The 13,615-nt window shown below is 38.7% G+C and overlaps 1 protein-coding gene across 1 annotated transcript; it reads right to left on the bottom strand.

The window, feature by feature from the left end:
- Positions 1 to 1,282: 1,282 nt before the first annotated feature.
- Positions 1,283 to 13,400, bottom strand: LOC123313596 (homeobox protein slou). Its single transcript, XM_044898544.1, has 2 exons — positions 12,819 to 13,400; positions 1,283 to 2,816 (listed from the first exon to the last, which is right to left on the bottom strand). The coding sequence occupies exons 1-2, from the start codon at positions 13,324 to 13,326 to the stop codon at positions 2,314 to 2,316; spliced, it is 1,011 nt and encodes a 336-aa protein (XP_044754479.1). The 5' UTR covers positions 13,327 to 13,400; the 3' UTR covers positions 1,283 to 2,313.
- Positions 13,401 to 13,615: the final 215 nt, after the last annotated feature.

The raw sequence follows: 13,615 nt of genomic DNA, 5'->3' as shown, positions 1-13,615 counted from the left end.
ACTATGAGAAAAAACTTGAAAAAAATTCAAACTTTAACACCCTGTATCTCGAAAACGAATTGTCTGCGGTCCCATGTTTATGGGACCTTTTTTTCTTAAAATTTCTCAAGGAATGTTCATAAAACACTCTTTAATGATAATGCAAAGAACACTATATTCAATTCTGGCTTGGTGCGGAAAATACAGGCTCAAACTCCCACATCCCAATCCCTCTGCCATCTTCCCAATTAAACCTCAAGAACATCCCACAATTTTTTCGCACTTTTTCCTCCTTCCCACCCCTCGCTATAACAGAAATAACCATCAGACACATGTTGAACTTTTTCTATCTCTCATTAGATACGTATTATAGCGGTTCACGGTCTACGTAGGGATATTGAATATCAAAGAATTTCGACATGTTCTGCATCTGGAGACTGAGCTGACGAAGAGTCGAGCTGCTGTCACATTTATGTCCCTGCCCATCACAGACTTTCTGCCACTTCGCTTTTCGGAAATAGCTCTAGGTGTTAAAGCGTTTAAACATGTCCTGACGTTCGTGATGATATACGGTTTATTTTGTTTCCAAAATCTGTTGCTATTTGTTTTCGGCCTTTTTGTTTTCTTTAGTTGCGTGCCTTGTTTTCCTACCGGTGTTTAGTTTGTTGGTTTAGGAGTTTAAGCGATTATCAGAACGTTTTGCGAGATGAATTTCGGATCGGTTTTTCTGAAAAATAAATAATTCTCCTCATTTCTTCAGTTATTGAATGTCTCCAGTCATTTAGAAGAAAATAACGTGAATTTATATGAAAGACCCACACTATTTTTTGACAAGGAATCACCTTTTACATTTTCATTCATTCCCCGTATGTATTATTTATGTAAAAGTTGTTTTACTATGCTATTTACTTTCGCTTCAGTCTTAAATGTTGCGTATGTGTATACTTACTAATTTTTGGCATATATGTATAACTATTCTTTTGAATATTCTTGTCTTTTACCTTTATTTTTAACTGGGTAATAGCTATCTTCAGAATAATGGGGCAAATATTGGGCAGACATGTTTTCTAATTGATAAAAGGTTACCTACCTACTGAAATTTTTTTCTCTTATTCTATTTCCATTTTTTCCCTAGAGAATATGACTAGTTTTTCAGTGTCACTGAAGTCTTTCTCAATAACATGAGCTATGATGAGTAGCTTTCTAGTTACTTCAAGAGTTTTACCTAGCCTTGGAGTAGATCATTCTCATTGCTTATGATATTCAGACTTTGCGAAGGGATTCTCACAATAAAAAATAACACTAAAGAAGATATAGGTTTATTTACAGAGGGAGGTACATTTTTTGGTTCAATAAATATCAGAGTTCTATAAGATGTACAACATTACATCGAACTGTTTGATGGCGCCTAACAAGGTACATAATGTCTACTTCCTAGTAGCTAGCTAATCTACAAGAAATCGCAGTCTATTTACAATATGGTATATGGCACATTTCTACACATTCGGTTTCATGTACGAATCAAACATGTTTTTTCGTTACTTTTCTCGGGAATTATTTACAGAGATCGCTTGAATAGAACTTGGGTCTATGTTCTCGTCATTCACATAATGAATGCATTTTTAAGAGAGAAAAAAGGTTGAACACATTCTTTCAAAATGCATTCCACGATTTGCTTGCAGCTTGATCCCTTTCTCTCGATATACAAAAAACATTTCTTCAGTTCTTCGTCTATAATGGCTGATTTGTCAAATTTACCGACAGACCAATTGCAATACCTCTGAATGAGGTGATAAAGATCGCCTGAAAGAATAAAGAGATTGCAGATAGATTATACATCACTATACCGAACTATGATTCGTATGAAATTTCTATAGATTGATCCAGTCAAATTTTGTTATCTTTTAGGGTAGCAATAGCAGGTAGCCGCATCCTTTCCTTTTTCTGCATTTATATTTATTGAAACTTGGATATCAATGCAACAAAGGTAAAGCAAAAGATTGCCAACATGCGAAAGGGGTCTTTATTTGTTACCATTGTGAAACCTATCGAGTTTATCGGTTTCGAATCAATTCCATTGGGAGAAATGTTTGTGTTTCCGACAATGTGACTAGATACGTCTGGATTGTGCATTTTAATCGTTTAATTGGAGTGATGTGAATGCTTGAGCTTGAGCAACATACCAGGCTTGTTCTTTTTGTGCATGGGAAACAGTGCCAATTCAGTGGCACAATTTTCGATCAATAAATCTCTAAATAACCTCCTCGACCTTGTTCAGATTCGTACATTCAACCCTCTTCGACATTCCTCGTCCGAAGGTCCTCAATACAACTTTCAAGAACCCAAGTTATGACCGTGGTTAGCTAGATGAAAGTAAGGAGCATACCCCCCAGATCCAGCAGGCTGAAGGGGATAAGCGTATGGCACATGGTGGGAATACAACAGCCCAGAGTGCGTGTGGTGCCCTGGAAAGCTGGGAAAACCGTTCCCGGACCCGACGCCAGGTGGCGGTACGGTCGGCGAGTTGACGTCCATCCCGGGATTCTGCTTTTTCCACTTTGTCCTTCGGTTTTGAAACCATATTTTCACCTGGGTCTCTGTCAGGCTCAGGCTGAGGGCCAGGTTCAGTCTTTCGCACACACTCAGGTACCTGGTGGTCTTGAATTTGTTCTCTAAGGCCACTAATTGTTCGTAAGTGAAGGCCGTCCTGGCTCGACGCGGTTTACCGGCACTCTGTGACTTCGAATCGCTCTTCTTCTTCTTCGAGTTTGGGTCTTTGAGGTCTTCGCTGATGTCGCTCTGCATGTCGTCTTCCTCTTCTGAATTGTGGTCTTTTCCTGGAACGGAAAAATATAATTAGGTTTTGGTTAACTTATCTGGGCAAAGTGCCAGATATTTCAATAGGTTCATGGCGTTAAAATCCACGTCAAAGTTTATCTTCAGTATATGAGGATAAGAGTGACAAAAACATGCTAAGTCGATGGTCAATGCTTCGTATATGGTAAATTTAAGAGGGGTTGCATTGTTCTGCGACCCTGAGATCTGTTTTGTCCTATCATCAAAGTATGTAGTTCGCTCTCCATTAGCAGAACTAACAAGAACAGTTCTGAAGGAGATACCAATAGAATAGACTCTAAAATCGCAAGGTAAATCTTAACATAATCCGAATCTACCTCGAAAGACATTATTAATCGACAATTCACAGTTGTTGAACATCTCAAATGTAACAAATAAGAAGTTTTTCGATTTTTTCCTGTGATTACCGATAAAATTGGGTGTCAAGGACGATTACAATTATCAATTTCACAGGACGTGTTGCCTAAGTATGAGGATATATTGAAGAATTCTCAGCCTACTATAGAACCAAACAAAATTTCAATGTCAAAATATTTTATTATTCAACATATTCTCCTCTTAATTGGATACATTTATTACATCGAACCTGCAACGTTTCTAGACCTTTCAAAAAAATGTTTCTTTTTGCTCAGCAAACCAGACCTCCACAGCTTTTATTACCTCTTCGTTGGAAGAAAAGTTACGGCATTTTTAAACTTTTTTTCAGTTGAGGAAAGAGATGATAGTCGGAAGGAGCCGAATCTGGTGAATAAGAAGGGTGTTCTAGTAGTCCAAACACTAAATCACGAATTTTTTGCATGGCAACATGAGATTTGTGTGCAGGGGTGTTGTCCTGCAAAAACAAAACACCTTTGGATAGCTTTCCGCGTCTTTTCTCTTCAATTCTTTCCCGTAGAGTGGTCAGTAATGTCGAATAGTAATCTCCGGTTATTGTTCTACCCTTATCCAAAAAATCAATCATGATTACTCTATGGCAATCCCAAAAAACTGAAGCAAGAATTTTTCCAGCAGATTTTTGGACAAAAAATTTCTTAGGTCTTGGAGAACCAGAGTGTCGCCATTCCATCGATTGTTGCTTTGTTTCTGGGTCTAGAAACAATTGCGTTTACAAAGTCTACAGCGTTTTCAAATCGAGCACAGATCGAACGCGATGCTTCTACCCTTGCACGCTTTTGGTCAACATTCAAACATTTGGGGATCCATTTTGCAGCAATTTTCTTATGTCCAAATTGACGTGAACTATATGAACGCGTTCGTATGAAATATTCAGTGCTTCAGATATCCGTTTTAGCCCAATTCGACGGTCTGATAAAATCATGTCATGAACTGCATCAATATTTTCTGGGACTGACACAGAAACTAGCCTTCCCGATCGGTCATCATCATCAATGGAAAATTTAACTCTTTTGAAGCTTGCAGTCCAATTTTTCACGGTCGCATACGAAGGACATTGATCACCAAGGGTATTAAACATATCTTCGTAAATCTGCTCACCTCTTAATCCTTTTAAATACAGATACTTGATGATGGCTCGATACTCCAATTTTTCGATTTTCACAATTTCAGTGGACATATTCTTTCTTTTAATTTATTGCGTAACTCTGGTTTACTTTTTTGACCTCGAACTTCACACTGACACTTCTAATGAGTTATTGTTCGTTGCTATGGTAACTGGTCTAGGCTAACTAGATATCAATACATCCTCGTAGCACCTTCGCATAATGAGCGATAGGTGGCGCAACCATCTGTAAATTTCTTGATGGATTCTCTCCATTTGCTTCGGCAAATATATGTGTGCATGAGGTAGAAAGTCGTCGAACAGCGCCATGTAAGAATCTTTTCACGTAGCGAAAAAGAAAATGGGGCTTCCAAAGGGCCTTCATCCCCGCTCGTCGACCCGCCCATGGCTGGGATCGGTGTAAAGTCCCGAAAGTGATACGGCATGACGAGAATAACGGCGGGACATGTAATTAACAGTCTTAACGTAATTACCTCTGGGCTCGTTATCAAGCCGTGAACTTTGTAATTAATCCTTTGGTTTTGCTTCTACTGATTTAAGCAGATGTATTAATTATGAGGAGGTGGAGGAGGGAAGGGGGAAGACGGGGAGGATATTTCCTTCAGGAGTTCCGCAGTTTCCCGGGACTGAATCATTAAGGAGCTCAGTTTGTCTTTATTGCGGACTTTATCATCGTTTATCCTTTCGGGAATTCCGCGCAGTTTGTGTTTCGTGCTGATTTCAGTTTGATTTATATCGCGCCGGTTGGAGTTTGTTGAGAATTGAGTGTCGCATTTAATTATTCTAAGGCAGATTCAATTTCATCCGAGATTTACTGGGAAGGTGGACATTTTGTTGGGTATCTAGAAGTTTGAGCCTTCAAGACGTCAGCAGATCAATTCAGCACATCGGTCAATGTCAGCATAACTGACTTCATTCATTCATTCATTTATTGCTGCACCCCATTACCAGGAATAAATCTACAAAACAAAAATAACGGTGCGAACAGACTTATAATTTCTTAGGGCTAATTGCGACTTTGTGCCCTCCTGTGACTGGAGAGACCCAACCGTGACCTACAGATTCTTCCACACTCCGGGCATGGATGGTCACCAACCAGATCTGGCCGCCCCTGTATCCTTCTCGAGTCTCCATTATAACTGTGCACCATAGACCTCCACTGTGACCTGTCTAACGCTAGTTGTTCCCAGTTATGTTTGGCATTAACTGATTTCAGGGATTGATGCAGTAAATCCTTGAACCGCTTATACTGGCCTCCTGGTTTCATGGCTCCCTCTGTGAATTCGCCAAACAGAGCTATTTTGGGGAGTCTTGTGTCTTGCATCCTCAGAATGTAGCCGCTCCATCTGAGTCGGGACCTCGTTACTTGAGTCTCAATTGTTATACAACTCGCGCGCTGCAAGACTTCTGCATTCGAAACTTTGTGGAACCATCTGATGTGCATTATTCGTCTTAGATGACGTTGTTGCGTTTGTTCAAGCTGTTCAATATGTCGCCTGCAGGGCGTCCAGCTTTCGCTTCCGTAAAGAAGCGTTAGGAGGACCACTGCTTTGTAAACAGCTGTCTTGGTCCACAGATTGAGATCGTCATTTTGAAACACTCTTTGCTTTAGCCTCCAGAATGCCCGTGATGCCGAATTGATACGGTTGTGTATTTCCGTGTCTAGGTTAGCCCTAGTATTTATGAAGCTTCCCATGTATTTGAACTGCTCGAGCTGTTCTAGAGTTTCATCCTCCATATCTGTTTGTAGGCTTTCTGGCGGACTTACCAGGATTTTGGTATTGATGTCTGGTTCAAACGTTTACATTTTAGGACGTAAAAAAACTGCTAATTGCCAATCAATTTTTAACAACGAACACCTTACAGTATTTCCAAATTGATTTGACAGGAAGAATATGGTGATTCTGTGGCTCACAGTGTGGTGGTTCACCCAGTTTGTTTATTTCCAGGCGTTTTTAAGATTCGGGCTTCTCGCAAAGGACTCTACACCGGATTTTATATAAAAACTTTGGTTTGCAGACCCTATAAGAGAGTGAATACTGTGAATTTCAATTAACACAAAAAACCAGGTCTGTCAAAATTCGACAGCGTGAAAAAATTAACCTGAATCTGGGCTAAAAATCATTTCGAGCATTTTCACCTTTGATACGGTGTATTTTGAGCTCTGAAAGCACGAACATTATTATTGAATAGCTTGTTAAAGCTGCATTCACAATCAATTCGCGGGCCGAAGTGCACTTCGGCACGAAATTTACCATTCGCAATAATCTTGGTACCAAATACTCAAATGAATCAAAAATGTAACTGATCAAAACATAAGCATCAGCATCATCTATAGCCGGCACGAAATTGCTTGCCGAAGTGATAGTTTGCAACTTGCAAGAAATTTTGGCTTGAATTTCATTGTGAATGGAAACGGAGAACGCCATATGCTAAGCTTCCGTGCCGAAGTGCACTTCGGCCCGTGAATTGATTGTGAATGTAGCTTAATTCACAACGTAGAACTGTCTGTTGAGATTTTGTCTTTCGATGGATAGAGGAACCATGAATAATGAATTTTTATGGTTAAAATTGAAAGATATAGGGATGTGGACGATGCTTGTTTTCAACAAGTACACCTAACCTAACCCTAAACTGTCAGTTGTCATACTTTCCTGTCTTGATGACAAACTTCTTGTCTTGTCTTGAGGAAAAGTCAAGAAATTTCAAAAATCTTGTCTTGGCGTTTTCTTGGCATATTAACTCTTGTCTAGACTCAAGAAATTTCAAGATCTTGAAATTTGTTGCTTAACCAGCGTGACATCTGTCGAACTGTTCATTGCGTTTCGTGCTAACACGAAAATCTGGTGGTTCCCCGATATTTATTTGTTTTCTGATGAACTCAAAATGACGTCTGTTGCACTTTTTACCCCGTTTAGTTGAGTGAGGTTATTATTACCAAGAAAACATAGAAAGAAGGCTCAATGGGACATGGAACATACTAGGCTCCCTTTGGTATGTCCCACAAGTGTGCATTGGCGTGACTATCGTACAATCAGAGAGTGCAATTTTAATAATGACAACGTTTTGGCACAAAAGTTGTTTCAAATTATTTTCTATTTAACTTTACCTATTACTATTATTTATCGATACGCCACTGCTTACGGACCCAGTTCTGTCAATTGAACTTGACTTTGCCACCTTATACGTCTTCACCCCTCAATCGGCTTTGAACTGAATTGCAACTTGTTTCTATACCCACTCTTGATGATCACAAAGTGGTAGACTTATTTTACCATAAGTGATATTGACTCTTCAGTAAACAGAACGTCAGCTGAGCCATTTGGCTCCGGTGCTGACTTAGAATATTCACTAACAAACAATAGAGAGAAACGTAAGTTTTAGTAAAAATATAAAATGATCTACTAATGCGAGTGAAAATGATTAATTTGAATCTGAAACTGTAGCTGCGAAAGCGTCAGTAAAAAGAAAAAGCAGCAGCATTCACCAATGCAAGATAGTGGTAGGTACTAGTACCAATACTGACAGGAAGAAATTCTGATTTTGTTTCGAAATTCAGGTGGACACAAGTGCCAACAGCGAAAATAATAAATAAGCCAAAATTACATATGTGCCATGTTTTTCTAAAGGTAAAAAAATTGTATGCCTGAAAGTATAAGCATTTCAAATCTATAGATTCCAACTGGAGTTTCAACAAGATTATCCCAAACATTTTTGATTTACACAAAAAATGTGAGCAAATAATATTAATAGGATGGATTTTATGTTAAAATAAGTAAACTTTTACACTAATAAAGACGTTTTAGCGTATTCATGGTTATATATAGACAAGGTATTTCAAAATCTCTTGTTTTCTTGACAAGAAATCTAAAATAACTTCTGGATCTTGTCTTGATATTAAGACAAGATCAAGAAATTTTCAAAAACTTGGCGACCCCAAACTTTTACTGCATGAATGACGGTAAATTCTTTCATCCCTTCATTCATTTTCGATAAGTCTCTATAAATTCCTCATTCTTTATAAGAAATAATAACTAATATCCGAAATTATCCCAAATCTGACACTTCCTATCACGTGTAGCTATACTTCATTCAATTTTATTTTAGCAGTCGGTTGGCCTTGGAAATTTGACACATTTCACTCTGTATAGTACGAAAATGTGGGGTTATGAAGCTTGTCAAAACATTTTTGGGTTTTAAATCAACGCTATGTTGCCCGTTCTACGTAAAAGTTTCTGTTATTACGTATTTTATCACAAAGTCGAATCTCTTCGGAAAATATGTGACGAACATAATTGAAGTTCATACAAACTGATTGAAGGCATACCAAATCCAGTTATTTGCATGGAAAATACAAGAGATCAGTATACTATCATAATATGCACTAACTTGAGGAGAGTTAATGTTCGTTATCTTCTTTGGCTGAAGTTTGAATACGTTACATCATTTGTAAATTTCAAAAATATTAACCCGAAGATGAAATGCACATGATGCAGTGGTTGGGAATTGGGTATCTCCCGAAGGAATTAACAGATAATTACAAGAATGTTAAATTCTTCAACAAAAATCATCTTGCATCAATATAAGTAAAAGGAATTGAAGGAAGTTTCAAGTCAAGATGAACTTCACCTCTGAACAAAAATTCCACATCAATAAACAAGTAACAGGGCAACTTGCGCGTATTTGTGGCTATTCATCTTAATACATTGATGAAATAATAATAATTAGGTATTTATTAGTACCTTAAGACATTTACAATGTATAGGACAATTCAAATGAAAAATAGAAAAATCCATTTTAGGGAACTTATTCTCCGATGACATTTATCGAAAATCCTGTAGTAAACTTTTCGCATTTATTCACTCAAACATAAAATTTTCAAATGCCACCACTTTTTTGGGTCTCCCAATAGAAGGAAATTCTTTGTCATCCTCTTCATTCACAATCTTTCTAATTGTGGAAATATCCAGCTGAAATATAAATCGTTTAGATTCAGATGAAACATTATATAAGTTCTGTTACATTGAATATGTTCGCTATCGTCTGACGTATTAAGGGTTTTAGAATGTCAGGGTATAACTATTTGAATGAGCGGACCTGAATTCTAAATAGCACTTCCTGAAACCCTGTCTCTTTTTTCAATCACTTTCGGCATTTTCGAATTTTCGTAATAAAAATTGATATTAGTTGTGGCAACGGCGTTATGACATTAACGACATCTCATGAGTGCCAACCTTACTTCGTTCTAGTTACAAAAACTTGAGAAAATCATTTCATGGCCAACCGACTGCTAAAATAAATTTGAATGAAGTATACCTATGTTCAAACCATGGCCCATCAACTGTCACTCTCCGAAGCCTCTAAAACGGCATAAACGGCCCATAATCGCCCATGCCCATCAGCGTAATTTTCGAATAAACCCGATCGATGGGCCAAATGGCAACCGACAAGATCGGACATCCCAGTTGGCCATTCCGACGGTGGGCCACAGTGACAGCGCCACCGCACCGCATTGTTTCCGCGGCGTACGGACAAATGAATGCGGTTAACACGTTTGTCGGTTGTTACGTATTGATTTCACAAACGTCCGCGATGTTCTCGAATTACCGGCGCTTAATCATAGTGAGCCCCGGATTTGGCGTTTTAATCGACGCCATTCCGTCCGTTGGTTATGTGTGTATGCCCGGCCAACTTGACGCCGATGCTTCCCCTCCCTCCCAACCCCCGTCTCGATGAACGGGAATCGGTTCACGGTCTGCTTGTTTTGGTATGGCTGGGTGGACAATTTCGGGGGGTTGGTGTCGATTGATTTGGTCCAAATATAGCTGAGGAATTAGCAGTAAATTCTATGGTCTAAGATTTCCGCCATTTTGGACGGCCATGTTTTGGTTTTTGGTCTTTTGGTATACACGATATGGTCGATATTCTGTCGTATAAAAGATCCTAGCATGATGGTAGGTACTTCGATTTCAACTTAAGTACTTTTTAACTTTACTTACTTAGTGAAAAGAAGAAAGAAATGAAGTTTTAAAAGTCTTCGACGGTATCTATGTGGTTCTATTGAATTACAATAATAAACAGTTGTTTTAACACACACTACGCAAGGTGTACATGAATAATAGCCCGAAAATTAACTTACTAGACTTATTATCTGTCAGCCCAATTTCATTTCTACCAGTTTTGTGGTTTCTATAATTAAAAACTGCTTTTCAGGTGGCTCTGCATATGCATCTAAGCAGAAGCTGCTCAACCAAAAAAGTTTTGACCCTAAAATTTTTTGCAACTCTCCATTTACACCCTGTTTAGTAAAATCAGACGATAAGAATTCTTCTGATAGCTGCATCATTCTGCACTTATACAGGTTGAGTCCTTGCTCGTACAAATATTTCAACGGTAAATTCTTTAGGTCAAAAGAAACATTTTTTTCCTATACCATTTTTTCCGATTCGGACCTGATGAATAGATACAGCTATTCTAAGGTTTTATAATGAGCTATGCCACCCCTGGAGAAACAGAATTACCTTGAGAATAGCCAGCTAAATCTTTGACACTACACATCTGTGGATCCTTTAAGCAGAGTTGTATTCAGCCAAAGTAGCCAATTTTCCGAATATCACTGATATTTAGTTTTGAACAAATTACTCGAAAACGGCACATTATATACGAGAAAATATGAAGAATTTCACAAAACGTTCAAATATTCATTAGAGTTGGGTTCTTTGAATTTTTGCAATTTTTATGGGAGCTTATGGTCATAATGAGAATACTGGAAAACGTGGGTGACATCTTGTGTTCGAAAAATATTCATCAAATTAATGGAAAATTATATTCCGAAATTCATTTCATTCGGCACAACCGTTTGTGAGATAGAACTAATAATAAAATTTTTTCATGGTTTTTCAACAGCCTGTATCTTTTAAGCCGAGCCGATTCGGAAAAAATGGTAAAGGAAAAAGGGTTTTCTTTCGACCTGAAGAATCTAGTGTTGAAATATTTGTAAAAGGCTAAGATAAGAATCACCCTGTATATTTCATTGCTTGATACATGCTTTTGGGACATTAGTTAAGTTAAGGCAGGTATTTGGATGTTGTGAAAAGAACTGAAAACGGTTAGGTTCACCGTCGGTCGACAAAATAAATGTTGAGTTTAAGTAGAACTCAAATCAGCGTAAAACAGAAGATGAAGAATTTCGAAAATTACATAATAAGAATACATATAGGAAAAACAACGGAAAACATATAGGTAAATGTAATATGACACAAAACAAAGGAGTAAAGAGTAAGAGTAAAGTCACTTTACCGTGTAAAACCGCCAATGCATTTGTTCCTTTCATGTTTAGCCGCTTTCATCAAAGGAACAAAATGCCGTTTTCCTAGCATAAGTTATTCAAGTGAATTAAAAAAAAAATGCCAAAAATTTGGTAGATTCATGGATAGCCTAAAAAAGTACGATGCGGTATACTAACCACGGGTTTCATAAATCTTGATCGGGGAATCAACGCTTGATCGACGAAAAGACGTCAGTTTGTTTTTCAATCATTTATTCAGTGATGATCATTCGGAATATCATTCTACCATCAAATTATCATGTTTATACGTCCAATCAATTATTCTCATTTGTTATATACTTCTTCAATATATTCAAAAATGAAAAGGTTTCGGTAATTACATTCTAGAAATCGTTGATCGGACAATCAGTTTTATGAAAGCGCTTCTAAAGCTACCAGATTGTCAGACAGTTAGTATTAGCGAGTGACGCTGCGCCCAACAGTATTTTGAATAAATGGTGAAGTATAATTTCTTTGCTGTGAATAGCCTATTTTTGACACATTGTAGGTACCTAAAGGAAATCCGCATTCAATTCACAAGGTTCAACCCTTTTAAAAGACATAACTAATCTTCGTGATTGAGGAATTGACTGATAAAGATTTGTTTGTGTTTTTGTAACGGTTATAATTATCCCTATACTTAAGGCAGTAGCTTCCGAACTAATATCTCCAATGTTACTGTTTCACTCAACAAGATAATCCTGAAATTTCTCGTCAATAGGTACTCCATAACATTACGAATCATCTCGCGAATCATCTACATCAACTCCTACTCTAAAAGATCATAATTTTGCGGTCAAATCGATAATGAACTAAACAAACAATATACGCGACACGCAAAACCTCATCTGAGCTTTCAGGCGCTGCAAAAATTACCTCAAATCTCCTAAAAGCCACCTTACATTGAGCGAAGAGGTGAATCGGTGAGCAGCGCAGGTGTTCGTAACCAGTTCAGAACCTCAATGTTACTCAACTGTCGCGTTCTGGTAACTAACGTTACTAGAGCACGCGTTGGTCTTGGTCACAACTACCACAGAAGGTTTCAGAGGCGGTATTAAATATGTTCTCCTTGAAAATTGCTTAGTTTGTTGCAGGAAAAGGATCGAAGAAACCGAGTGGAAAAAAAATTGAACTCACCAGTTTCACTTTCTTCATAGTCTGCCGTCTCGTCCATCGGTTTCCAACAACACATCTCGTCACTATAAACATTTTGCCTACCCGTAAACTTATTCGGGTCCAGGATATTCTCGACGGAAAACGCCAACCTTCTATTGTTCGAAATGACGGACGGACTCCTGTCCGGAGGCGACTGAGATCTACTGAGATCACTACAAACACTCTCCGACCCCTTGGAGTCCTTACTGTACAAAAATTCACTATTAGAGTCATTCTTCTGTATCAACCCCTCGAAGCTCCTCAACTTGTCGTGCCTCCTGGTCAGGTCCACCGGACACAAGGACGACGTATCGTCATTTTCCACGTCCACGTCGTCGTCGTCCGTCAGTTTATCGCACATGTCGGCGTCCCGTGAATCGTCGGACATCCTCTTGGGCAGCAAAAAGATTGGTCCTTCGGGCCGGATCGGCGAGCGATCCTTCTCGACGTCTTCCGGTTTGGCGCGTTCCATCATTAGCATTGTCATCATTAAAGGCTGTTTACCGCATCGCCGAATTGTCAAACCCGTCGATATGCCGGATAACCGGGTTTCGAGCTACTAAACCGGAGTTGCGGCTACATCAAATGCGGCACGTCGCGCAGAATGGCGAATTATCGCACGCTCGCGCGTGGTGGGGAGGCGTCACACTCCATTGGGCCGGGGATCGTTGAGGCGGCCACGCCATTGGCGGCTCGCCCGTAGGAGGGGCGCTTTTAAACACGGAGGAGACAGACGGTTTATTTGCTTTGTAATTATGAATATGATTTGTAATAACAAA

This window comes from Coccinella septempunctata, chromosome 5 (assembly GCF_907165205.1).
Source record: "Coccinella septempunctata chromosome 5, icCocSept1.1, whole genome shotgun sequence".
Taxonomy (NCBI): domain Eukaryota; kingdom Metazoa; phylum Arthropoda; class Insecta; order Coleoptera; family Coccinellidae; genus Coccinella; species Coccinella septempunctata.
Note: the sequence above shows the minus strand (reverse complement) of the source record. Positions and strands in the feature narration are given on the sequence as shown.

What these genes read in the sequence shown, in the direction of transcription:
- LOC123313596 (XM_044898544.1), bottom strand. Translation starts at nt 13,326, where the DNA reads ATGATGACAATGCTAATGATGGAACGCGCCAAACCGGAAGACGTCGAG. An exon ending in CTATGAAGAAAGTGAAACTG is followed by an intron (nt 2,817 to 12,818) that starts GTGAGTTCAATT and finishes TTTCCGTTCCAG; the next exon opens with GAAAAGACCACAATTCAGAA.